The sequence below is a fragment of the Dendrobates tinctorius genome, unplaced genomic scaffold (assembly GCF_039654945.1).
Source record: "Dendrobates tinctorius isolate UK_male_01 unplaced genomic scaffold, ASM3965494v1 ptg000003l, whole genome shotgun sequence".
NCBI lineage: Eukaryota > Metazoa > Chordata > Amphibia > Anura > Dendrobatidae > Dendrobates > Dendrobates tinctorius.
In genome coordinates, this window is record NW_027361671.1 from 25,704,529 (window position 1) to 25,732,011 (window position 27,483).

At 41.5% G+C, this 27,483-nt stretch overlaps 1 protein-coding gene across 6 annotated transcripts in view; it reads right to left on the reverse strand.

Moving 5' to 3' along the window:
- MCTP1 (multiple C2 and transmembrane domain containing 1) overlaps positions 1 to 27,483 on the reverse strand; it is a 1,234,258-nt gene that overhangs the window by 355,812 nt on the left and 850,963 nt on the right. For all 6 annotated transcript variants that reach the window (XM_073589970.1, XM_073590053.1, XM_073589912.1 and 3 more), the window contains one exon: positions 20,501 to 20,620. In XM_073589970.1, coding sequence (XP_073446071.1) covers positions 20,501 to 20,620 — 120 coding nt within the window. The remainder of the gene's footprint in view (positions 1 to 20,500; positions 20,621 to 27,483) is intronic.

Consider the following 27,483-nt stretch of genomic DNA (forward strand, 5'->3'; position numbering starts at 1 on the left):
GGGTTACGAAAACGCTGAATTTCAGGAAAGCAAAGCTTGATCAGCTTAGAGAGGACCTTCGCCGAATTGATAGGGACAATGTCCTCAAAAATAGGAGCACAGAAAATAAATGGGAAATATTTAAATCAGTTTTACACGCCCACTGCGAGCTAGCCATACCGTACAGAAATAAAAGGGCTAGGAATAGGAGAACACCAATGTGGCTAAATAAGGATGTAAAAAGGGCAATAAATAACAAGAACAAGGCATTTAGGAAGCTAAAACAAGAAGGCAATGAAGAAGAATTAAAAAGTTATAGAGAAAAAAATAAAATGTGTAAAAAACAAATACATTTAGTAAAAGTGGAAACTGAGAGACTCATTGCTAAGGAAAGTAAAACAAACCCCAAACTATTCTTTAATTATATAAACAGTAGAAAGATTAAAATTGATGGTGTCGGCCCTTTAAAGAACAATGAGGGTGAAATCATAGAGAGCGATGTGGGAAAAGCAAATGTTTTAAATACTTTTTTCTCAACAGTGTTGACACAGGAAAAGGATTTGCCAGGGGAAATGCAGAGTGATAATGTAAACTCCCCATTAAGTATTACCTGCCTAACCCAGGAAGAGGTGCAGAACCGCCTTAGTAAGATTAAAATTGACAAATCACCAGACCATGATGGCATTCACCCTCGGGTATTAAGGGAGTTAAGTAATGTGATAGACAGGCCTCTATTCCTTATATTTAAAGACTCTATAGAAACAGGGTCTGTTCCTTTTGATTGGCAGCAAGCAAATGTGGTACCATTATTCAAAAAGGGGTGTAAAAGGGAACCTGGAAACTATAGGCCAGTAAGCTTAACATCTGTTGTGGGTAAAATTTTTGAAGGGTTTCTAAGGGATACCATTATGGAATATCTCAATGTTACATCGGGGCACCTCAGGGGTGTGTTTTGTCCCCGTTACTGTTTTCTCTCTATACGAATGATTGCATCTCTTCAGCAGACTCAGTAAAAATCTTGAAATTTGCCGATGATATGACACTGATTGGTCTCATCAGGGGAAATGCTGAAGACTTGTATCGGAGTGAGGTGGAAAGAATATGTGACTGGTGTAAAGCCAATAATCTTGTACTCAACACTAAAAAAACTGCTGAGATGGTTGTGGATTTTAGGAAAGATCAACATGAGATACTTCCAATCTACATCCATGACGAAGTGCTTCTTAGGGTCACAGAGACCAAATTCCTTGGTGTTATCATCTCTCATGATCTTAAATGGGGGAAAAACGTGGATGCTGTTATAAGAAAAGCACAACAGAGGATGTTCTTCCTGCGTCAGCTGAAAAGATATGGTTTGTCTAAGAATCTGCTGATCTTATTCTTTAATGCTGTCATCAGATCTGTGATTTGTTCCTCTCTGATAGTCTGGTATGGGGGAGCCACTGCGCATGACAAACTCCGCTTACAAAGGACTTTCAGAACAGCAGAGAGAATTGTAGGATCCCCCTGCCTAAAATCCAGGATCTTTATGATAAGAGTATTCGATCCCACGCATTGAAAATTTCATCCGATCCCTCTCACCCGGGACACTCCTCATTCCAACTACTCCCTTCAGGACGTCGCTTCAGAGTCCCCAAATGCAGCACCAACCGCCATATGAACAGCTTCTATCCACTCTCTGTTCAACAATTAAATCGTCATGTGTAGACTATATACTGTATCTGTCTTGTTAGATGTTACTTGTTGTATCTGTTGTTATATATTATGTTGCCTCTTTGCCACAAAGAATTCCTTGTATATATGTAATATGTACTTGGCGATAATAAATTTGATTGATTGATGTTAATAAATGTTTAACTCTATATCAACATGGATTTATGAAGGATCGCTCCTGTCAAACTAACCTGATCAGCTTCTATGAGGATGTAAGCTCTCAAATGGACCAAGGAGAATCATTGGATGTCATTTATCTCGACTTCTCTAAACCATTTGACACTGTCCGACATAAAAGATTGGTAAGTAAGATGAGAAAGCTTGGGCTAGGGGAAAATGTGTGTAGATGGGTAGGTAGCTGGCTTAGTGATAGAAAACAAAGAGTGGTTATTAATGGTGCATACTCAGATTGGGCCAGGGTTACTAGTGGGGTACCACAGGGTTCTGTATTGGGCCCCCTACTATTTAATATATTTATTAATGATCTAGTGGATGGCTTACACAGTAAAATATCAGTATTTGCAGATGATACAAAACTATGTAAGGTAGTTAACACAAAGGAGGACAGTTTGCAACTACAGACAGATTTGAGTAAATTGGAGAATTGGGCTGAAAAATGGCAAATGAGGTTTAACACAGATAAGTGTAAGGTTATGCACATGGGAAGGAGAAACAAGCTATAATTACTTACTAAATGGGAAACTGCTGGGGAAATCAGACATGGAAAAAGACTTAGGCATCTTAGTCAATAAGAAGCTAAATTGGAGTGCCCAGTGTCAGGCAGCTACCACCAAAGCAAATAGGGTCATGGGATGCATTAGAAGAGGTCTGGGGACACGAGATGAAAACATAATTCTCCCTCTGCACAAATCACTCGTCAGACCAACTTGGAGTATTGTGTGCAATTTTGGACGCCGGTGCTCAAGAAAGACATTATTGAACTTGAAAGGGTTCAAAGGCGGGCTACTAAAATGATAAATGGAGTTGGTTCACTACAATACCCAGAAAGGTTATCAAAATTAGGTCTATTTACTCTTGAAAAGAGAAGACTTAGGGGAGACCTAATATATATATGCAAGTATATCAGAGGGCAATACAGAGATCTCTCCAATGAACTGTTTGTACCAAGGACTGTGACAAGAACAAGGGGGAATTCTCTTCGTTTGGAGGAAAGACAATTTCTGCACCAGCATAGAAGAGGGTTCTTCACGGTAAGAGCAGTGAGGCTCTGGAATTCTCTTCCTGAGGAAGTGGTGATGGCCAACTCACTGAATGAATTTAAGAAAGGAATGGGTGCTTTTCTTGTGAGTAACAGTATAGAAGGTTACGAATAACAGAATATTATAGGTAGATGGTTGACCCAGCTTAGGGGAAGGAATTTTTTTTCCCTATGGAGAAAATTGGCTTCTACTCTGTGGGTTTTTTGCCTTCCCCAGGATCAACAATGCATAACAGCTGCACTAAAAATAGGCTGAACTAGATGGACATAAGGTCTTTCTTCAGCCTTCAAAACTATGTTACTATGTTACTTGCGATAAACTCGCACCTCAATACCTGGCACTGCCGTCGGCACTCGGGACCGGAGTGTGCGGCTGCATAGGAATACATGCAGCCCCACTTTCCGGTCCCGAGTGCCAGCGGCAGTGCTGGGTATTGAGGCGAGAGACAAGCGCAAGTTTTTCGCATTGTGCTCGCAAGTTTGTCCCCGGCCTATCACTGATCAGCGAGTAAGGCCATGTTCACGCGTTGCGTTTCTGCTGCGTCTTTTTAATGCAAAATTTTACAGAACCATGAAAAGCGTTTGTTTCCGAGTTTTTGCAGTGTTTTTCTGTAAGTGCAAAAATAAAGCAAAAAAATGCAGATATCAGGTTTTGCTGCATTTTTTGGTACAAAAGCCTTAAGAAAGTTGCATCATTTTTTGGGGGGCGGGCACTAAACTTTATCAGCATGCATAAGAGACAATAAAAACTCAGGAAATAAGCAGCAGAAAAAACACAGCAAAACCTGCTTTTTGTAAGCAGCTTCTTTACTGCTAAGAGAGCAGGTTTTGCCTGCAGAAAAAAACACAGCAAAAACACAATGTGTGAACACAACCTAAAATACTGTCAGATCTCTGTACTGTAGGCTTAACTCTTAGGCACTGAAATTAAGACACCCCTAATTCTTCTCTCCACTGATATCATCTGTCAGAGGAGTGGTCCCTGTACACAGGCTCAACCTCATCAGTCAAATCAAAATCGGCAGGTTTGGACAAAAAAAATTAAACCATTTTTGGTCTTAATATTCCAAAGCACTTATTACTCTGCTCTTCCTGATTGTGAATTCTTGAACTACAGCGAATAGTAACATTAACACAGAGAAAAAAGATATAATGTTGGGCTAGATTTATATGCTAATGAAGAGATGAGAAAATGTATATCTAATGCATGCCAAATAGTGAAAAAATTAATCCTACTTAATTTCATTTCAAAACAGCAAAAATCAAAATGCCATGGAAGTAAATATTTCAGTATATTAATATTCTCTCAATATATAACAGACTTAGAAATATTATCTGACTGAATCATTCTTGGACTTAAAAAGACGCAGAAATCGCCACAAAATATATGAAAAGTGTCTGTGACACCAGAATTATGGGTCAATGGCATGTAGAAGATGAGTACAACTAGTGATCACCCACATAGCCACACACAGGCTATATCACCTTATGACTGTAGTGTCTAAAACCATTTTTTGTATGACACATACCTGTAAGATATAAGCGTTACCGGAGTCTCTTGTAACCCTATGACATGTAACCTGCATCATGGCCATTTTGGATTTAATTTTACTATAAATGTTACCAAAGAAAACACAAACCAAAATATAGTGTAAATTTGCTTTGTTTAATTGTATTTATACAGATGGCAAAAGAAACTTGTAGCACACCAAAGTGAAAAAGTTTCTGGAAGATTTTCCAGGACCTTTTTGATGAAAACCTTCTAAAATTTGTACTTTTTTTCTGCCATTTTCTTTTGTACGATAGAGGTGGATTTGTTTTTGGACCCACTATTGCCTAGTCTTTCCCATCATTCACTGCATACTAGTATTTCCCTCTCCATATGCTTTAAGATCCATGATGTCTTACCTGGCCAGGTGGATCCTCAAGCCGCTCGGTCCAGATTAGCAGATGTAATGATTGATGACGTTGGTGCAGAAGGACCCAGATGAAACAATGCACGCAGTGGTGGGTGAGAGCTAACAGGAGGAACAAACGGAATCATGGTATATGATGGAACAGAGTTGAAGAAATAGCAGCATCTAAGGCTACTTTCACACTAGCGTATCCTGGAGCTGCGTAGGGATGGGCACGGCCGCTGTGAAGCTCCACCCACAGCTGCACCTCCTCCAGTCAGTTCCGCCTATGGGTGCATGACGCTGCATGCGGCCGGCGTACCCTATCTTTAGCATTGGGTATGCAGGCCGTGCGCAGGTATGCGTTTGCCAGCACATACATCCTTTTTACGGTGTGCCGAGTGCACCAAAATGCAACATGGTGCGTTTGGCGCAGGTCGGCGCACTGTCAAAAGGACACAAGCGCCGACAAATGCATACCTGCGCATGGCCTGCATACCCAGTGCTAAAGATAGGGTATGCAGGCCACATGCAGCGTCATGTGCCCATAAGCGGAGCTGACTGGAGGAGGTGCAGCTGTGGGTGGAGCTTCACGGCGGCCGTGCCCATCCCTACGCAGCTCCAGGATACGCTAGTGTGAAAGTAGCCTAAGGGTTGTAGACCACAAAAAAGTAGAGGAAACTCAATGATGAGGATTTGGTGTGGCTGAACTGAGTTACACTGGAGGTTCCACAGCAGGATTGGGTCAGCGGTGAAGCAGAGTTGATTTAACGAAGCAGCAGTCCTGAGTTTTCAGAAGTTCAATGCAGAGCTGGCAGTGGACAAGCAGAGATAAACCAGAGTTGGGTTTGCCACAGAGTCCAGCATAGTAGACCTGGGTTTGAAACAGAACCCAGTAACAGCAGCGCTGGTTAGTGTTATGGTAGAGCTAGGATTATCACAAAATCCAAGCACACAGTCATTCCATGATAGAGCCACCAGCTACCTGAACACTCAGGTAGTAAATCGCCACCTGACCCTGTTTAAAATCCCTGAGGTCAATATATTAGAGATCTATGTTATTTGTGACCACAATCCGCTATAGAACCTAACAGAGAGCACATGGCAGGAGGCAAATGTGGTGTCCACAGCTGGATCCAGGAGATGTAAGTAACAAAGTCATTTTTGGTCTGTATTTTGCATGAGTATTTGAATGTTTAATCTAGAAAAGTTATATGGCCATAATAAGAATGTCTAAAATTGGTCTTAAAGGGGAAGTCTCATCTCCAAGATGTAGTAGGTGTAATAATCATAATATTAGCAAATACCTCCAATTAGAAATGTAGTATAGTTCTGATTCGCTATGTCACTTACCCCATGTGCAGGGTATTGCAGTATCTTAGGTATTCATGGTTATGACCACTAGCAACTAACTAAATGTCACTATATGAGTGGTTGCAAACTTAGATACCTAAGCTACTGCAATGCCCTGTACATGAGGCAAGCGACAAAGGGAATCTGAAGAACTAAACCACATTTCTAATTGGAGAAATCTGCTAATATTCTTATTATTACACCTACTACATATTGGGATAGGATCTTGGAGATGGGAATACCCATTTAGAGGTTTATATCCATACAATTAATAATTAAATATATGTCAAACCTAAATTGGGTTAACTTGAATTCCTTTTCAATTTTATATTGCTGTGCTGTGTAGTTGCATATCCATGTGCGTAATTAACCACAGGTTTCAGGAAACGTTGCCTTTGGCTATACAGCTTGCATGTGGGGCCCTCTAGTGTTTCTGTCCATGGCAATAATTGCATAGTCTTCTACATTGATCTCACTCTGGCTCTGGGCTGTCAGATAAGGAAGAGTCACTCAAATTATACACTCTCGATCAATCAGGGGATCACTGTTATCTCAATGTCGCATATATGAAAGAGCATATATAATGTCATTAGTCTTCACATGATAGTCTTCAGGTGGGTTGATATGTTCTCAAGGATCCTACAAAGTACCATTTTCTGATCATCATATGGGCAAAGTATTCCTCTCCAAGTTAAAGGGGACGCTCATTAACATATAAATGAGTATTATGTACTAAGAGAAGCATTTGCTATCTGCTTAAGTATTGTCTGCAGCGCAGTGTAACCTATTTGAAAAAAAGTCACATTTTGGATAATGAGCTATGAACTTTATTCCTCATTTACATTAAGTAAGCTCCCTGACGCGCAGGTTCACCTTTAGTACACCTACATGAATGAATCAGGGAAATGGTTAAAGAAAAACTTTCACCGGACAATGACCTATATTAAATCAGTTTTTCTGTTAAACGAATTTCGTGTTTTTTTTTGTTTTTTTTTTACATATCACAATCTGATAAAAGTAAAAAAATAGAAATCATGTAATTTTCACACTGGGGCTTTTTAGACTCTAACTTCCATAGCCACAATAGTCAGATCCCAACTCTATCTTTTGCATGTGCAAAGCTGATTGTGAAGGAAGGGGGAGCAGGAAAGCTGTGACATCACATATTGTGCTTGGTGGATACTGTGTTATCAGCTGTGTAGATTATATGGAGCCTGCTGACAATTCTCCCTGAAAGGACAGGAACTACGGCCCTGATTGATCAAGACTAGCATAAATAACTCTGGGCTTGATGAGGGGTGTGATAGTCAGATGCTCCTGTATCATGATCTGGCAAATGCCTCCTAATGAATCAGGCGTATCTGCACCTCCTTGTGCCACGAGGCAAAATCTTACTCCAGTCATGGACTAGGGTAAGATCTCTGGCATAAGGAACACGACAGCTCATCGTGAATTAGACAACCTGTTGAGTCACATCCCCATCCCTCCATAGCTTCCCCCAATCTAATGGAGATTTTTGGAATTGGTGTGAAAATGTCAAAAGGTACAACATTTTGTGCAAAAAGCAATTTAGCAATTTACAGTAATCACTTTGATAAATCGAGATCATTAAGTCTAAAGAAATCCTAGTGATCAGTTTGAAAATTTCAAGATTACTAATTTATATCTATATTTATATAAAGCTGAGTGTATGTACGAATGTGTGTGTGTGTATCAAGCTACGCCCACTCCACAGAGCCCACGCCCACGCTGCATAGCCACAGGCAAAGAGCCCCTGGTCCAGGGACACCCGGCAACAGTTGTGACACACAGCTTGGCTTCCCATACATTGCACACACAGCTCTGTTGCAGGGACCCTCTGATCCCATGTATACGGGGTTACTATACTTCCCCCATTGATGTGATATAAGATCCTCCTCTGTGACACGAGCTGACATTTCTACTCCAGCACCAGAACAGTCCTGCGTCTGACTCCTCCTCCCAAGCACGTGACTCATAATATGGTCGTGACATCATCACAGGTCCTTTAGCTGGCCAGGATCTCGCATCTACTGAGAGTTCAGCCAGGGAAGAGAGGAACCCTCTTTGGAGTTTCACTCTGTCTGCGCTGATCACCGCTGACAGACCCAGGGAATGGGTCTGTGCACCAGCTGCTGGCCTGGCAGGAAGGAGGAAAGAAGAAACCCACCACACAGAGGCAGAGTCCCTGCTATCAGTCTGCACTGGAGAAGAGTAGTTACAAGAACACCAACATCATCAGCGATCCGCACTCTACCGCCAACCTGGCCGCTGCCGCAAGGGTTGTCGGGAGTTGTAGTTTTTCCCTGACGAGAGCGGGCAATAAATCCAAGATCAGAAAAAAGTGCAGGGAATATACCTAGGATCAGAGAAGACAGCGGGGAAAATAACTGGGATCAGAGACAAGAGCGGGGAATATACCTAGGATCAGAGACAAGAGGTGGATGAGAGAGATGAGAGAGGAAAATATACCCGGGATCAGAGATGAGAGCCGGGATCAGAGGCGAGAGCGGGGAATATACCCGAAATTATAATTTGTTATATCTAACCACAGTTAGTTACTATGCCCAGGCAATGCCGGGCTCTTCAGCTAGTTTTTAATAAAGATCATGATATGAAAAAAACAAAACAAAAAAAAACACAAAACAAACACAAAGCATATACAAACATTTTTTAAAAATACATGTAATACAAAACCCTGATTAAAACAATGTCATTTTCTGATCACCACTTTCCTTTAAATACTAGTTACCTATATACTGATATACTCAGAATCTCTCTTTTAACCACTGGAGTGTTCTTTAAGTGGTCTTTGCACATGGGTCTGTACAAGAGACGGAGCTGGATAGGGATCAGCTTCCGACTGTACAGCCGATAATTTAGAAGGCAGTAGGGATCTAGTAGGCCCACATAGTCTATCAGCGGGAGTCTATCAGCGGGAACTCTTTGTGCTGACATATAGTACTGTATCTGAATGATACCCTATTCTACTTCTAGAGGAAAATGCCTGTGTATGCTTCATGTAATCATATTACTGCTCTTTATTACTGTTTTATTACTGTTTTTATTCTCTTATTTTCTACAGAGCTGTAAGGTTTTCATAGAGGAACACAAAATCTCTACTATATTCCTATATGCCTAAAACTTCATCATGAGATTGTTTTTTTGTAGGATTACATACGTATCATGCTTTATCAGAATATTGAAATATAACTCCATACCCAAAGAGACCAATAGAGCGTATATGGCAGTGCAGTCTACGTGCAGCTCACTATTATGAAATCTTACATACGTACAGTATTCATGGGTCATTGCAGTCTCTGTGCCAGTGGCTATGAATCCGTGGACAGCCTGTATCAGTCATTAACTCTATGATCTCAGCCAGGTTTGTTGGACTCTGAAATGCTGCACTGTAAACTCGTCATACAGGTGGGTCTCCGGCGGTTTCTCCCCGCCTGCAGCCCTGGCTTTATAGATCTCTACCTACGTGCCCGTATAGGCAGAGACCTGCAAACCAGGGCAGCGATCAGTGAGAAGCTGCTGGGGACCCGCCTCTCTAACTACCAGGGCTGCGGGAAGTGAGAAGCTGCTGGGGACCCGCCTCTCTAACTACCAGGGCTGCGGGAAGTGAGAAGCTGCTGGGGACCCGCCTCTCTGACTACCAGGGCAGCGGGCAGTGAGAAGCTGCTGGTGACCCACTTCTCTGACTACCAGGGCTGCGGGCAGTGAGAAGCTGCTGGGGACCTGCCTCTCTGACTACTAGGGCAGCGGGCAGTGAGAAGCTGCTGGGGACCCGCCTCTCTGACTACTAGGGCAGCGGGCAGTGCGAAGCTGCTGGGGACCTGCCTCTCTGACTACCAGGGCAGCGAGCAGTGAGAAGCTGCTGGGGACCCGCCTCTCTGACTAGCGCACAGCACGGCTTGGTCCTTGGCGGTTATTAAACTATGTTTTTCTCCCGTTTCAGAGTGAAACATACCTGGCTGACATCATATAGCCAGCGCCTGATACATGCCATCCACAGATGGGGCAGCATCTATCCGCAGTCAGGTTTCCTTCAATATAACATGACAGCATGACAGCTTTTTTCATACAAATCCTGCATGAATATTTAAGTCAGTATGGGCCCAGAACAGTTTACAAGAAATTATTATAGATCATACTTGCCAATTTTTAGGGGCAGGAGAATCTAGGGACATAGTTATTCACAAAAATGCCCTTTTGCAATCTCCCCGCTACTTTGATATCCTGTTTTCTGCTTCTTGAATTTGTCTCTTTATGGCAGGACTCTGATGACAATGCATCCCAGTGCCACACACATGGTACATTCCAGGAACTCTGCACTGCCACTCCATTTTGACTGCTGTTCCATTAATTTCTTATAGCTCTGTAATTTTCCAGCAGCCCTGATCTGTCGATCAGTGCATATCCCACCCACTAATCACCAATTTATTGCCTATCCGTAGGATAACTTGCTTTCACTAGACAACCCCTTTAATGCCATATGTATATAGTAACATCATATATCTATGTTGATGCTGACAACTACTTAAAAAATATAAAACCTTAAACTTAACTTTTAAAACATTTCTAAATATTAAAGATGTTTTGCTGCTCTATTTTTTAGTTTTTCATTAATGAATAACACCCCTCCTTGCATATGCTCCATCTGCATTTGAAGACTTTCGGAAGCCTAGTTCTTGTCACTGGGAGACCTCAGCAGTATGTACACTATTTTGCATTAATCTAGGTGCACCCTGTTTGATTTAGTGGCGCAAATTCAAAGATTTTTTTTTTCTCTTATTCCCTTTTTAGTGTGAAAAAATCACAAGATACTCTCAAGAAGTTTTAAAATGTTGTACATTAGTCTTTTAAAAAAAAAAAAAATAAATAAGACACCTATAAGACTCCACTGTGGCGCCGGAGTACACTGGAGTTTTTGAAACATTTTGAAAAGTTGACAACAATAAATGAGCTAAAAGATCTGGATAGCCAAAACCACACCTGTAGATCTGAACAAACAACCATAAAAGGAATGTAACTAAAAAAAGTTAACTTTAAAAAAAAGTCATAAATTAAATAATGAATAAAATGCAAATTAAAACTATTACATTACGTTCCCATGATGAGTATTCGTTGACTGTTTGATGCTGATTTAAATAAAAAAATAAAATGGAAGTAACTGATCTTTCTTAGTGCACCGTTAGCCACCATTGCCTCCGTCATTCTTACCATATTGTCATTTTATGCAATAAACTGCCAGCCATTAGTTAAGATCCTCCAAAGTCCGTGCTGAACTCTCTATTAATGCATTGTACTCTATGGAGGACAGATGGCGGAACTGATGTAGATATTTTATTTATTGTCTTGTGTTTTGTAGTTCGTTGCAGAAGAGAATTAAAACTTTTAATAATAAGCTCCGATATTCCTAGAATATGCCGATGCCGTTTAGCACAATGAGAATACGGCACCTCTGTTTGGTTCATTTGCAATTACAGCTAATTAGAAAGTGGCCTACCTATTGCTACGTCTGCTCTAATGTACAGGCCATGCTCTGAGATAAATATACACTGAGCAAATGCTCTGCCAATGCAACAACACTGATCAATCATAAGCAATGTGTTTTAATTAGAAGAGCAGCTCTTCATATGCCGGTCGTCAGTGGAGGAACACTGCCCTCTAGTGGGCACATCTATCATACCACCTCTGGATTTAGGGTCCAAAAGGTAAAAAAAAAAGTATCACTTCTGGCTGCTAAACAAATCACGCACATTATAAAGTTTAAAAAATAATTCCTTCCTCCTAAGAGGATTACTAATTCATCTTTGCATATAAGATAGCATGAGTGAGAATGGCATAACTAAGGTGAAAGATTCTGACATAAAGAAAATACACATATTTGCATTAAATAAACATCATATGATCATTGTGATTGCATGATGACTCCCCAATCATGATTTGTGCTGACTGGGCTGTTCACGTGACAAGAGGGACCACTGACTATAAGCTAATTACATGAGAGGACCCTAGTGATCAACCCTAGACTTTAGGAAAATTTGGCAGTTAGTGTTCACCGTTGTGCCACCACATGGGAAAAAAGATTACACTGCTCCCACAGAAGTCAAAGCATATAATATTGTCTCCTGAAAATGAGTTACAATTTTTAGTGATTTCGGCTAAAACTTGAACACCCTAAATAGACAATCCCTCATTAGCTTAGATTTCTCTTTAAGGGTATTGTAAAATTTATTTTCTTAAATGGGGCGTCTCAAGTTTTTAAATGAGTAACATTGAAAAGTGCTTGTAAAAAAAATCCTTTTGGTAGTACAAAGCGTACAGGGTACAGCTCAACAAAGAAACACACGAAAAACAATGGAGCCTATAACCCATAACAAAGAGTCTGCATAATTTCATTAAGTATAAAAATATTTTTAATTATTTGCATACAAAAGGACAGACTACAGTTATTTAGTTCATGTGATAACCAAAACAGAGATCAGATAGTACAAATCAAGCTGCATCGGTTAAGAGAAAAGCGTACTGTTACATAGTCCAGCAAAGTTTGCAAAAGATCACCACCCCAAGATACATGTATATCAGGATAAGTTCGCATCTAAATGAGACTAGGTTGTCATATATAGTGCCAGTGCCGTCTCAAACATAACTACAATAAGGAGGAGGAAAAAAGGGGGAGAAGGGGGAAAGGGACATCCGGTTCTTTCCTCCCCCCAAAGAAGCTACCGCGAAATGCGCGAAGGGCACGTACTTGTTCATAGACTTCAGCATGGGTAATTGATTATTAGATTTCTTCTATCCTCTCTATGTCCCTTACCTTGTGGGCAGATTTTACAGTGGATACACTTTAAGGGCAGTGACACTTTGTCATGAGATATAGGATAGAATTATTCTGGTGGGGATAAAAGTATGGTATGGTCCCTTTCCCCCTTATCCCCCTTTTTTCGTTTCCCTTATTGTATTGTTCCTATTTTTTACACATATATTGTCCCTTGAGGAAATTTGCACTTTTTTTTTCTCTTTTTTTGTTGTTTTTTGCCACGCCACTAGGCTATTAAAAAGTTCACACCACTATTATTTGGTGCTGCTTTTTTCTTTTTTTTGAGATATATATATATATCTACATAATATAACTTATTTGAGTAATGTACTGTATAATCGGGCTGTATATAAGGGGGGATAAAACATGCTATGTACTACCCGATTGGGCTATGTATAGAGAGGCTGAGAGGAGTGATATACTGCTGTATGGGGCTGTGTATGGAGATGGTTTAAAATGTATGATATTCTACAGGGTGTGCCTGTGAATCCAGGCTGAGATGAGTGATATACTGCAGAATGGGGCTGTATAAAGATTGGCTAAAAGGAGTGATATACAGCATGATTAGGTTGAATATAGAAGGGGAAGAAAGCTGTGATATACTGCAGGACTGGGTTGTGTATAGAGGGTGTGATATTCAGAAGTATTGTGCTATGTATAGAGGGGTTAAAAGGAGTAAAAGACTGCATGATGGGGCTGCATATAGAGGGACTGACAGAATTATACTGCAGGATGGGGCCACATCTAAGGGGCTGAGAGGAGTGATATCATGGGGCGATATCTAGAGAGGCTGATAGGAAGTGAGCTATTTGTTGCCTGCTGCTGAAAAACCAGTGATGTGAAACTCTAAATACTGCTGAAGTATATTGATGCACATGACAAAAGAAAACCCTCTGCCATATGCATCAACAGAGCAGCATTTGCAGTTTGACATCACTGGTCCATTAGCAGTAGACAACAAACACAACTCTGCGTTGGCTAGTGAATACCAGCTCCATTGTGGAGGAGTACATGAGAGTTCACCTCTGGTGGGTACATAAGCACATAAGGGAAGGAGTGGTCTGTAGCCCTGAGGAGATGCTAGTGCTGCTGGGAAATGTAGTTTTAGCAGATAAGAATATGACTGCTTATTAAGCTATGTGAAGCTGAATGCAGAGAGGAACAGATAGAGATGAGAAATGATAAAAAGAGTACATGAAACTGTTGAAATTGTTGGGCTTAGTGAGTAAATTAACAATAAGCATCCATCTGCTGTACTGTGAAAAAATAATATGATTATGAGAATAACCCTTTAAGAGTCATGTGACGCTGTGCCTTTTGTCAGACAATGCTCCAAGTTGAGAGCCTTTGTTGGCACATCACAGAAGATGCCCTTGCCATTATGACTACAATACAAGTAAAGGCTTCATTTCTAAAAAGTGAATCATAACATTTTCTGCCATCCACGCTCTTTATATACACAAGCCCCTGATCATTTCATCAAAAGTTATCTAAGCCATAGTATAAAATAGACTAAAATTAACAGAAATCCGACCCTTTCCCAATTCTCAGACAGGGGAAGTGTATTGTAACAAACTTCACTTTCCTGTAAAGGACTGAAGCCGAACCATTATAATAGAGAGAAAGCAATTGTAAAAAGCAAACAGTGAGATGAATGAAGCGTGCGCAGCACCCCGGCACTCTAAGGCAGGGGAAGAGAGCAAGATGGATAAAGGCAGAAAAAGAGACAGGACATAGAGGTCAATGTTTGCTGCTTGCTGGTGCCAAAGAAGATTTTAATGACACTTATTTTAATGGAAGCGATCTCTTGTGCGGCTGAAGCTGGAATCGGCCTATTGAGTAGGGGCACGCTGGCAATGTACGAGAGTAGGGAATACATCTTGTTTTTCAAGTGGAGCAAAATGCCAGTCAAGTCTCTAATTGTCATAACTATACCAAGGGTGCTTTGTAAAAGCAATTTCTGAATACCAAATCCAGTTAGACTAGTCTCCCCTTCATATTTCATGTTCAATGTTCCTCTAAGTAAAATATGCACTTTCCTTCTCTCATTCGGTTAGGAGCGCTACGTAAAAGGCAAGGGCGCGCTTTTTTTTTTTTTGCTCTTTTTTTTTTTTAGATAATGCACATCTTAAACTTTTCATTAAACAACCGCATTTAAATTCTACCTTTTTCTGCACTCTGACATTTTTGTCTGGCATTTTCATTAATTTTTGCGACATACATAAATGTAGCTGAAATGTTAACTGATCAATACTTTGTCTCTCTCATGTAGCACTAGAACACCGCTCCCAGAGGAACACACAGCGGTACAGAAATTAAATGTGTAAAATATCAAATGTTAATGTTAAACACAGCAGCACTTAGGACGACTGAAAAGGCTAAAACAATTCCAAAGTGGACAGATGGTGCCACAAATTATCTACAATCACTTTTGAAGATTAAAGTTTGTCCCGTAGAATAATTCATTGACGCTCGCTTAAGTGTGTCCTTTCACTGATGGCTCGCTTGTCCAATTATTTTTTTGCGCTCGTTACAGTGAGAAATGAAAGCAATAGAGGAAAAGGAAAAGAGCAAAGAAACAAGACATGGGCACCGTGCTATGCAACTCCTAAAACTAGATTTCCTGATGATAAGTGAAAGCAGGCAGCTTTGTAAGATGTAGCAGAGGCGGCTCGGTTGAGTTAAATAATCAAATCGCTTTACCGTTTCAACAACATACAAGGCCTTTATGATGCTTAAAAAAATGGGCAGATCAATAGTCCCACTTACCATTATAAGTAAATAGGTAAAAAAAAGCATATACTTTTGAAGAATTATTTGAAATTTCTTATTTTCTGCAATAGACAGAAAAAAAACCTTTTTATTGCAAGATGAGAAATTTCACAAAGCACATGCATAGCAGAAATTTTTACCATTTCACCCATCTAATTTAAAAATTGCTTGTGCATTGGTATATTGCAACCCCCCTATCAGATAAATGGGAATGATGCAGAAATGTCCACAGTACATCTGCTGTGTATAAGCATACCCTTAGCTATAAGATTTTACCAGCAATTGCATAATTTAGGATTTAAGATAATGCAGACAGTTTTCCTTTCAGTCCTATGTAAAACCACAGATAAAATGTTTGAAACAAGGGAGAAAAAAAGACAATTTTGACATTTTTGAACTGACATATTCAACTCTGCTACGTCATTGTAAGGGTTATTTACATGAGTTCCAATAGAGATTATGAAACACCATTGTAATGTCAATCGCACAGTGTAGCAACCTGTCAATTCTCACTGACGCATCAAGACACAGCATGGCGCTCACTGCCTCAATCATTGAGGATGGACCTTTCTGCAGTCCATCATTCAGAAATAAGGTAAGTTTTGTTTCTGCAAATTACATTTCATAAATTACTAGAATTTTTATTTTTACTTGATTTTTTTTCCCCCTGTAATCTTGAGATGTCTAAAATGCAATAATTATGTAATAAAGGGATAATACAATAGATGGTAGCACATGTACACTATAAAGTGCCTATAAACCTCCTGAATTATTTAAAGTGTAATATAAGTTTACCTTTAAGTACAGCTTGGTAAATGCCGACTGGGAATACTGAATGTGGCAGGCGTATATATAGATGTAACCATAGGTGAGGAAAAGGTATGGAGAAAGGAAGAAAGGACCAAACACCTAGGTGGTCCTCTCTCCCAATATTCACACATTAGTTCACACATAGCTCTAAAAATAGGAGAAATATATGCCTGCATATAAAGAGTCCTGCTTCCATAAATAAATAGAGCGCTGCTTCTATAAATAAAAAATAGAAAATCACATTGTATGATTTTACATAATTTGCATTTTATGTCAGGAAATAAGTATTTGATACAAGAGAAAAAGAAAACTTAAAGGGGTTGTCCACTGGTGGGACAATCGCTTAAACTAAATGTTCGACACCGATAAAATAAACACAACTATACTCACGTCCCGTACCGGCTCCGTTCCAGCAGTGTCGGCACTCGCTGTCATGGCTCTGTGATGCGCGTCACTGTCCCCACCTTCGTACAAACTGAACATGAAGTGAAAGTTCAGGCTGCAGCTGATCTCAGACTTCCTCTTCCTGTTCATTTCAACATGAGGCGGAAACAGTGATGCCAGCGCTGATTGGGTGCCGGGCACCACGTGTCATTCCACCAAATCACAGCCCCGGGATCGCGAGTGCTGACACAAATGGAACGGAGCCGGTATGGGAGATGAGTATAGGTTTGTTTATTTTATTGGGGATGAACATTTACAGTATATTAACATTTTCAAAAATAAATAAGAATTGAATTTCAAATATAAAATGTAAAGTTTTTTTTTTTTAATATTTCCATATTTTAATTTATGTTATGTTACTACTTCAATTAGTCGGCTGAGGCAATAAGACTAAGAACCTGTTTGTGAGGGTCCCAGCAGTGGTGTCACTGCAGGGGTTAAAATCTTGAGGTTCCTAATCAGCTGTTTAGTACCATCTACCTTCTTCTACAGACAAAGGTGAAGAGCACGTACCTACTGCACCACCGCCATGCATAAAAGATATCACATAAATTATAAACTACATTTTCTCATTAAAACTTAGTCTCACGTTATTTTCTTCAGTGCGTACCCAGAGATGACCTTTACCTGCTGCCAGTGAGGACCTGGCATAAGGTACATTATACGCATATGGCACTGATGTTCAATTTCTTCTCTTCAAATTAATTATGATTCTAACAATGTTCCAAGTGAAGGGAAGCCCCATCAGGCATATAGAGATTAAACTTCATTTTTTCAAATACCAAACCAAACCATATTACCTTAAAATGTCCTTGCACGCCGGCTAAGTAAAACATTAAAGCAACAGTGCCTCCCAAATAGGGGCGACATAGAAGACGTCCTCTGCGGTCATTTTAATATTTATAATAATGACAGATTTAATGCCAGGTAACTGATAAAAAAGATTAAATAGCGGCTCTGCGGTAAATGCTCACAGATTTAACTTTTGCCTTTTAATATTTAGGTCGGTAAAATACATAGCTGAGATTTCATTTATCTTAAAGTGACACAGATAAAAAGCAGATTATATACAACAAAGTCATGATAATCCTTTTCATAAACACCAATTCTAAAAACGAGAAATACGGCGGTCACAAAAAAGTAGATAACAGATACGCAGATAGGTAGGTAGATAAATGCAGAGGAAGAACAAAAGAAAAATGATATTTTCACATTGAGTAAGACAGAATTGTACCTCTTGTTAACTATCTATCTACTGTATTTGGCTAAGTAGGTAGATACTCTACCCATGAAGTATAGAAAATGTTTCAGCTTTATCTATCTATCTGTTATAATATATATCTACCGTATGTTATCTATCCATCTATATCTATTTATCTGTCTACAGTAGCTATCTACAGGATCTATCCACTCGATCAATTTATCTATCTATCTATCTATCTATCTATCTATCTATCTGTCTGTCTGTCTGTCTGTCTGTCTGTCTATCTATCTACAGTATCTATAACTCTATCTATCCCTGTATCTATCTACCTATACAGAAAAACCTGACCAGCACTTCCTAAGTGTGAACAGGTGCAAGATGCGATGAGTGCATTATATACAAAAAGAAAACACAGTAGCACTCTGCATAAGCCAGGCCATGTGAAAACACTGAAAACGTTAAATCTAGACTATGTTACTATTCAAAAAGATGTGCTTACTAGTGATGAGCGACTATACTGGTTGCTCGGGTTTTCCCGAGCATGCTCGGGTGATTTCCAAGTATCTTGGCGTGCTCGGAGACTTATTTTTCATCGTCTCAGCTGCATGATTTATAACTTGTAGACAGGCTGAATACATGTTGGAATTCCCTAACAAACAGGCATTCCACACATGTATTCAGCCTGTCTACAAGTTGCAAATCATGCAGCTGAGGCGACGAAACCTAAATCTCCGAGCACGCCAAAATACTCGGAGACCACCCGAGCATACTCGGGGAGACCCAAGCAACGAGTATACTCGCTCATCACTAGTACTCACAAAAATGAAGATTCTTAGCACATACAATGGCTAATTCATGTATGCCCATCAACCATGGCAAGGTGACCTCTCTCTGATGGGTCCTATGTTTACTGTACATGCCACTCTTAGACTATCAAATTACAGTTAAATGGACAAACATGTCTCTCCTGGGTTATGAGCCTACCTATAAAGTGTAAAGGTACTGTCACACTTAGCGATGTACCAGCAATCCCGACCAGCGATTTGACGCGGTCAGGATCGCTGGTACATCGCTAAGTGGTCACTAGTGAGCTGCCACACAGGCAGATCTCACTAGCGACATCGTTGGGGACGGGGGTCGCAACTTACCTGTCACACTAGGCGATCCTGCGTCCTCCCGCCCGGCTCCACGCATCGCTTGTCGTCACAGCAGGAAGCGCCGCAGGAAGCTGACGACGAGAAACAGTCCTGAACGTTCTCGCGCGATCAGCGATAACCAGCGGGGGAGCGGGTTGTAGGTAAGTATCAGACACAGCGATATCGCTAGCAATATCACTATAACGTCACAAGTTATAGCGATATTGCTAGCGATATCTCTTTGTGTGACATGCCCTTAAGAAGAAATTATTACGATCACCTACATAACCTGATAACCAGGGAGAGACATGTTTGTCGATTTAACTGTACATTGATAGCCCAAGAGTGGCATGTACAGTAGACATAGGACCCATCAGAGGGAGGTCACCTTGCCGTGGTTCATGGGCACACATGAATTAGCCAATTTCTGCACTATGTAAGTACATCTTTTTGAGTAGTAGCAGACTAGATTTAAAGTTTTCATTGTTTTCACATAGCCTGGCTTATGCAGAGTGCTGCTCTGTTTTCTTTTTCTGTCTGTCTATCTATATGTTTGTTTATCTACAGTATCTATCTATTCTCTATCTACCAGTGCTGCGGAATATGTCGGCGCTATAGAAATAAAGTTTATTATTATTATTATTATTATTATTATTACCACTATCTATTATCTATCTATTCTCTATCTACAGTATCTATCCATCTATCCATATATCTATCCTCTATCTATCTACAGTATCTAGCTATCTATTCTCTATTTACAGTACATCTATCTATCTTCTATCTATTATCTACAGTACCTATTATCTAATATCTAGCTATATATCAATTATCTATCTATCTATCTATCCCATATCTATCTACCTATCTTCCATCTATCTATCTTAGCTAGAAATACATTACTTGTTACTCCATTCCAAACTTCTCAGACGGACTAACAGAAAGGTGGAAGTTTATGTTCTGTTCATCGGCTTTGAGGGACTGGGAATTAAAGGATGAGTAATTGTGGACTCTCCTCATTAATTGTTGTGCACCGAGTTGGCGAGATGACATTTATAACTTACATTCCTTTTAGAAAACAGAACGGATGAGATAATTATGTAAGACAGGAGAGGATTATCATACCAAGAAAGCAGCAAGACTCCTTTGGGGTGAGTCCCAATCAAAGCAACTGTTAATATAGTAGGCTGCATTGATGAGCACCATGACACAACGCTTCATGCGGATAAAGTTCCTCAGCAGTAACTGTGAGAAAGATGAAAAGATGAAAATATTATCAGAACAATTAAGTCTCATAGTGACCTGGAAGGTTGACAGCTACTTCTAGACAATCATGCTTAAAAGACGTGTTGTAAAGGGAGATCTTGAAAAGGTTCAACACAGGGATCAGTCTAAATCAATAGAGGAAAAATAACTAAGCTGAAATTACACACTGAGCCCTGGAATGGGAGCGAACATCCAATTAACTGTTTATGGCATAAATTAGACAAAGCTAAGTGGGAAAACATCATTATTTTGCTGCTGGAAGTGATGTTAACTGATCATGGTGAAATCAGAGTCATAGGTTACAAGACACGAAGAAACGACATGGCGGCCAATAGACCGGGAATCATATTCATTAAAATTTTAAGTCTAAATTGCAAATTCCAGTATTGGAAATTGATAATTTGTGCAGCAATAGAGGAAAGGGGTTTATACCTTATTATTTAGTTAGCAGTCACAAATTATTATTTTTGGGTCTGTGTGGTCAGATACTAGTGTACAGCACTAACTGGTCCTAAAATCAAAGCACCATTCATCACCATTGTACAGCGTGGTTATAGGCTTGGTAGGGCTCTTTGGTGGTTAATATAGAAGCTACTGTATGGCTTTAAAGTGTAGGGAATAGTGGGCAGCTGGGACCATTACAAAGTGGTCAGATGGAAGGAACCAAAGCAAAAAAACCATGTTCCTGTGCACACTGTATTATGAAGGAGCAGGGGCCAGACAGGTAACTACAAGGACCTACAGTAAATCTCAAAACGAGGCCCAACTCCATGATGACTAAGTTCAATGGTGTGTTCAGGACATGGAAAGCATCATTGGTGCATCAGCATGTCATCCATTTTTTTTTGTATGCAAATACAAAAATAAAAATAAAAACAGAATTTTCCCAAGCTTCAGTGTCAGTGTGGAGAGTTTAAAAATAGCTGACAATACGGCAAGCACTGACATCTGAATAATGCACACAGTGATGTCACAGCACACACATAGTGTCTCAGTGTACTATGCATAATAAACAATTTGATATCAGTCTAGGGATAATGCACACAGTAATATGACAGTGTATAACATTGGATACCACTAACAATTCTCCATCTTTTCCTTCCATGATCTATATTCATGAAAAAACTTCAATTTAAGAAAGAAGACCCATAAAACGGCACACAAGGTGCCTACGGGTCATTACGGGTATCTCATTTTCGCATACATCCCAACCATCCAGGATTCAGCGGGACTGTCCCACACTTGGGGACATGGCCAGGGAGGTTGGGAATATGTACTCAGGATATAGATACCGCTGAATCTAAAATTGGAGAAGGGAGCTGACAGTTCCTTCCTCCGCTGATCAGTCTATGTAAAGAAGGTCCTGTCAGCACCATTGGGTCATGTGACTAGGCAGAAATGGAGCAACACACCAGCAAAATGTGTGTTTATGTAGCAGAGATGTGTGTGCATTTTGACGTAGCAGTTGTCTGTGTGCGTTTGTGGGGAGGTTGAGCTGGGTACGGTTCTGTCTGTAATGGAGACAGAGATTGACAGAGGGTGTCATGTGGCAGACTGCCCATCAGAGGTCACTAGAGAGCACCGATTGAGTGTTACATAACTGCCAGAGGTCAAGGTGACTCTGATTGGGCAGAGGTGACTGTCAGGTGACAGAGGGTGGGGCTACCTGGTCTGTCTGAATAAATACTGAGGTAAGCTTTCCGAAGCTTCAGTCAGCCAGGGGAGCTCACAGGTTAGGAGAGTCTGTCACACAAAGGAGACCCCTCAGAGACTTTGGACAGTGGAAACGGTCACGGGGGGTGACCCTATAGGACATTGGTCACAGGCAGAGACGGCCTGTGAGGACCTGGATTATTGGTGGACTTTGTAAGGTGAAACGCCATGGTGGATTGGCCTAGGGCAGCCATGGCAGATAGAGCCACGAAGTACGCCTGACGGAGAAAATGTACAAGTGAAGGTACCCGGGCCTGTCTGCAGGAGGATAACGTGTGAAACATCTGTCATGTTTTGTTCTGGTTGTCGTGAGGGCGGCCAATAAAAGCAAACCTGTTGAATACAATTCCTGCCTCTGTCTCGTGCCTGTCGACGTCAAGAAGCGGGTCACCCCCCATTCCTGTGAGTACAGCACACCTCCGCCACCTACCAACCACACCACCTATATACCACAGCACACTACCCTCCGCCCCAGCCTGCCACCAGCCCCTACATTTTGGCGTAGTCGGCAGGATCCATAGACGTAAATACAACATCTTCAGCGGTAAGCCTGCGCAAGAAGAATCAAAGGACCCTAAGCTGTGTGGGTTGAAGATTTTATTTTTCCCTGTGGATTACAAAAATTGAACTGTGAATTGCTGGATTTCTGCAGGTGGATCTGGAGCGAAAAAGGCCTTGTTAAAAATGGCTGTGGCAATTTGGCGCCAAAAAGAAGCACAGGAGTTTGCTGCCACCTTGGACTACCAGGAACAGCTGCTAGAGGAGCTGTTGCTGACCGTCCGTGCAGAGTCATTGGGCCTGGAGGCTGGCCCTGCCGGATGGCGGGGTGAAGAACATCTGCTGCTGGAGGAGCTGCGGAATGGACTGTCGGCAGCCGCGGTGCCAGGGAAGGGGAGCGTTACTCCGGCTCAGCCGGCGGCACCGCAGGTAGATCCCGCCCCCATGCCCCGTGTACAAGACACCGGCCCCCGGCCGCCCTGCCTGACCTCTCGTTCTTCAGCGACCCCGGCCCTGCCCCAGACCGCCGCAGCCTACTCACCAGCATCCGTGGCCACCGCTGATCCATCCGTGGCCCCTGCTGCGGCCTTCTTGTCGGAGCTCGTGGCCACCTTGATCCCTGCTGCGGCCTGCTCCGCGGCCTACCCGCTGATGCCTGTGGCCACCTCTGTCCCTTCCGTGACTCTGGGTGCGGCCTGCTCCCCAATGTCCGCGACCGCCTCTGCCCCATTCTTTGCCCCGACTGCGGCCCGCCCACTGGACTCTGTGGCCTACGCCGGACCCTCCGCCTGGGTTGCGGAGATTATTGAACAGAAGGAGGTCAAAGAGTGGGAGGTGTGGGCACTGCTACACGAGAAGGGAGAGGCAGCCATGACTACCCCTCAATCATATGGGCAGCTTGTACATGCTAACACCGCTAAAGGCTACGGGTTCATCTGGGACCTCGCCACCGGCCACAAAGACTACCTCAATGTGACCCCCATTGGACATGGACGGGCTCTGCGGGAGGGAGACCCAGTCTCCTATTACAACGAATACTGCCCCTGCGGCTGCTATGCGGTAGCGGTCATCACCTACCCTGAGGGGTATGAGCCTGCATAGAAAGAGACAAGGACTCCTGGGTCTCGGGCATCAGGGACACTCGAGGCCCAGAATATTTCAAGCGTCCCAGGGACTTTACGGCTGTGGAATTCCCTGCTAATTGGCAAAACATCGGCCACCAGGAGGTGGCCCGGAGTATCCTGCTAAATGGACTGCCGGGGACTGACGTGCACCATTGCACGACCTGGGGACAGTTCGAAGTCCTCAATTGGGTAATAAGTGCCCACTCTTGGTGTAGCGGGGATGCATATGGGGGGAGTGCTCTCCTCAAAGGAAGGGGGAGCACTAGTGTCCTTGTTTGTTAAAAATTTAAAGATGTTTATTTAAAAAAAAAAATGCTTTGCATAATGATACTGGTAGATACTGTATAGGCAACAAAACTAGTGAGTAATTTAAGCATAGTATGGTACTTAATGTAGAATGTTGCAAAGAAGAGGGTAAATGTTGTACCCATCAGAAAGTAATGTATGTCAAAGCTATGTGTAATATGTATAGTGAGTTAGAAATGTTATTTGAAAAATAAAAATGTGTATTCAGCAGGTCCCGGGTACGTGGAATATGCCGACCCTGACGATGTTAGGCTGAAAGAACGACGGGACAGAGAGAAGGCAAAATGGACCGGGTGCCTGAGTAAGAGAAGTCTGTGTGACACAGGAGTTTGTGTGACGCAGCCACAGCGGATAGAGCCACGAAGTACGCCTGACGGAGAAAGTGTACAAGTGAAGGTACCCGGGCCTGTCTGCAGGAGGATAACAGTGTGAAACATCTGTCGTGTTTTGTTCTGGTCGTCGTGAGGGCAGCCAATAAAAGCAAACCTGTTGAATACAATTCCTGCCTCTGTCTCGTGCCTGTCGACGTCAAGAAGCGGGTCACCCCCCATTCCTGTGAGTACATCACACCTCAGCTGCCTACCAGCCACACCACCTAAATACCACAGCACGCTACCATCCGCCCCAGCCTGCCACCAGTCCCTACACGTTAATGTAGCAGTTGTGTGTGTACATTGAACTAGCAGTTATGTGTGCATTGATGTAGCAGTTGTGTGTGTATTCTGAAGTAGCAGTTATGTGTGCGTTGATGTAGCAGAGCTGTGCATCTGTATATAACAGAATTGTATGTTGTTGATATAACTAAGTTTTGTGTCTGCTGATGTAGCAAAGCTGTGTGTAGGGGGAATCAGATTATTTGGCAACATTATACAGTGTGGGGTGGGGACTGTGGGGCTTTCTAGTGTGTAGGGGAATTTACTGTGTGTGGGGCATCAAACTTTATGCAACAAATGTACTGTGGGAGCATCATACTCTATGGGAGGCACTATACAATGTGTGAAGGGCACTGTGGGGCCATGAAAATGGAACCATACTGTGTGAGAACACTATTGGGCTTAACTAGGAGCAACATTTCTGTGTGGGCGCATTTAAAAGACTTTGCCTAAAATAAAAATTGTACTCCAGTGTGTGTCCATCAAGGTTGGGAGGTTTGGTTTAATTCTGTAGAACTTCAGCCTGACAGTGTTCATACCAGGTTGTATGCAGCTGTCAAAAGTCTGTTAGCCAGCATCAGCACAAGATCAGGAAACCATTGCTATGAAAGACCCTGATACTACATGTTGAAAGTAATGCAGAACATTTCTGTACAGATAGAGCCTTAGGGTTCCGTTACATTTAGCGATGCACCAGCGATCCCGACAACGATACCACCCGGTCAGGATCGCTGGTGCATTGCTAAATGGTCGCTAGTGATCTGCCAAACAGGCAGATCTCACCAACGACGTAGCAGCGATAAGCGATCCGTCGACAGTCGCTCTAACCTGTCACACCGCAGTGATGATGACGACTTCCGCCTGCATCCATGCGTCGCTAGTCGGCGCCAGCGGAAAGCCAATGAGGAAAAAATGACCCAGGACATTCGAGCGCGATCAGCGATATCCAGAGGGGGGCCGGTCGCAGGTACGTGTCACACAAAGCGAGATCACTAGCGATATCGCTGTTGCGTCACAAAATCGGTGACACTTTAGCAATATCGCTAGCGATCTTGCTATATGTAAAAGGCCCTTTACTTGTGGCACTTTCTAAAGCTCTAGCAAGCTTACTTTAACAAGCAAGGTTCACATATATTATCATTACCATTAAAACAGTATAAAAAAATACAATTAACTGATTTTTTGGGGGGCAGTTGCCCATTAGCTATCAGATCAGGAATTTTAAAACATCCACTTTTGTTTGCAAAAGTTTTAACACTTCCGCACAGTTTTCCCTGGTTTTAGAATGCCTTGTAAGTGCTAGCTCTGACATCTTCTGGCCACATTCAATACTGCAATAGAAAATTGTTTCATCTCTAAATCAGTAGATTTTACTCTCATTTGACCCACTATCAACTTTATTCAATTCATATTTGCTTTTAGTGAATGCAAACAAATTCAAAGATTGCATTTGAGATATTTATTTAAAAAGTAATGTATTTAGTAACATTATGTATTTGCAGGAAAAACATATATCTTTGTACTGTGTTAGCCAGTAGATAGAAAAATATTAAAATTTGAGAGTCCTCATTGGTTGATAGCTTTTAGTGGCTAACTGAAAATATGGTAACAAATTGCAAACTTTTGAGACCACTCGGGTCTCTTCATCAAGCACAGAATAACACTAAATCTGAAAAGTCACATATTTATGCCTCAGACCATTTGGGGGCATCAGAATCATGGACCAGACCTTAATCACAGGACAATGAAACTTTCACACTCCTTATCAATGAACTGTCCCAATATTCACAGCCACAACTGTTTCTCCCTCTCCCATAATGTCAGTTCTGCTTCACATCACTTGTCTTATCTATTGCATTATTCCTATGTTCTCTTGTGCATAAAGATGTGACTCTTCAGATTTTGTGTTATTCTATGCCTCATGAAGAGACCGGAGTAGTCTGGAAAGCTTGCAATGTGTTACCATCTTTTCAGTTAATTATTAAAAGGTATCAACGACTGAACTGAGGACTCTCAAATTTTAATATTTAGTTATTCATCTGCAGCATTCTAACCATGTAGCTGAGATATTAGCTACAGCAGCAACTAATGTGTTTTATCCACTATTTTCATTAGACCCAATACATTATCCATGTAAGTCTATATAACTGACCTGATGGTTTATCCTCTAAACTCATTGTTGCATCTGCCATACTAACAAGTCCCTGAAAAGTGTTTTATATTTTGTTATTGTACTTAGATTTGTGAAGAACTAACTATCATTTCCTGCCAGTTCGGAAATCCAAATGCCACACAGACAAATGCGACATAATCAAGTATAGAACCAAACAATTTATGAGTCCTATATTTATCCATATATTGTATCTGCATGCAATGAACCAACTTATAGATCAATGGCGCCTTTTAACTATGGACATTACAAACACATTCCTCCTCATATTCAGACATAACTTAATATTTTTACCAAATTTTATTAATTCCTCAATATAATTGACTTCTGCTTCCAATTTTCAGCTCTATTCTGAGTAGGAAGAACATGGCTTGAATT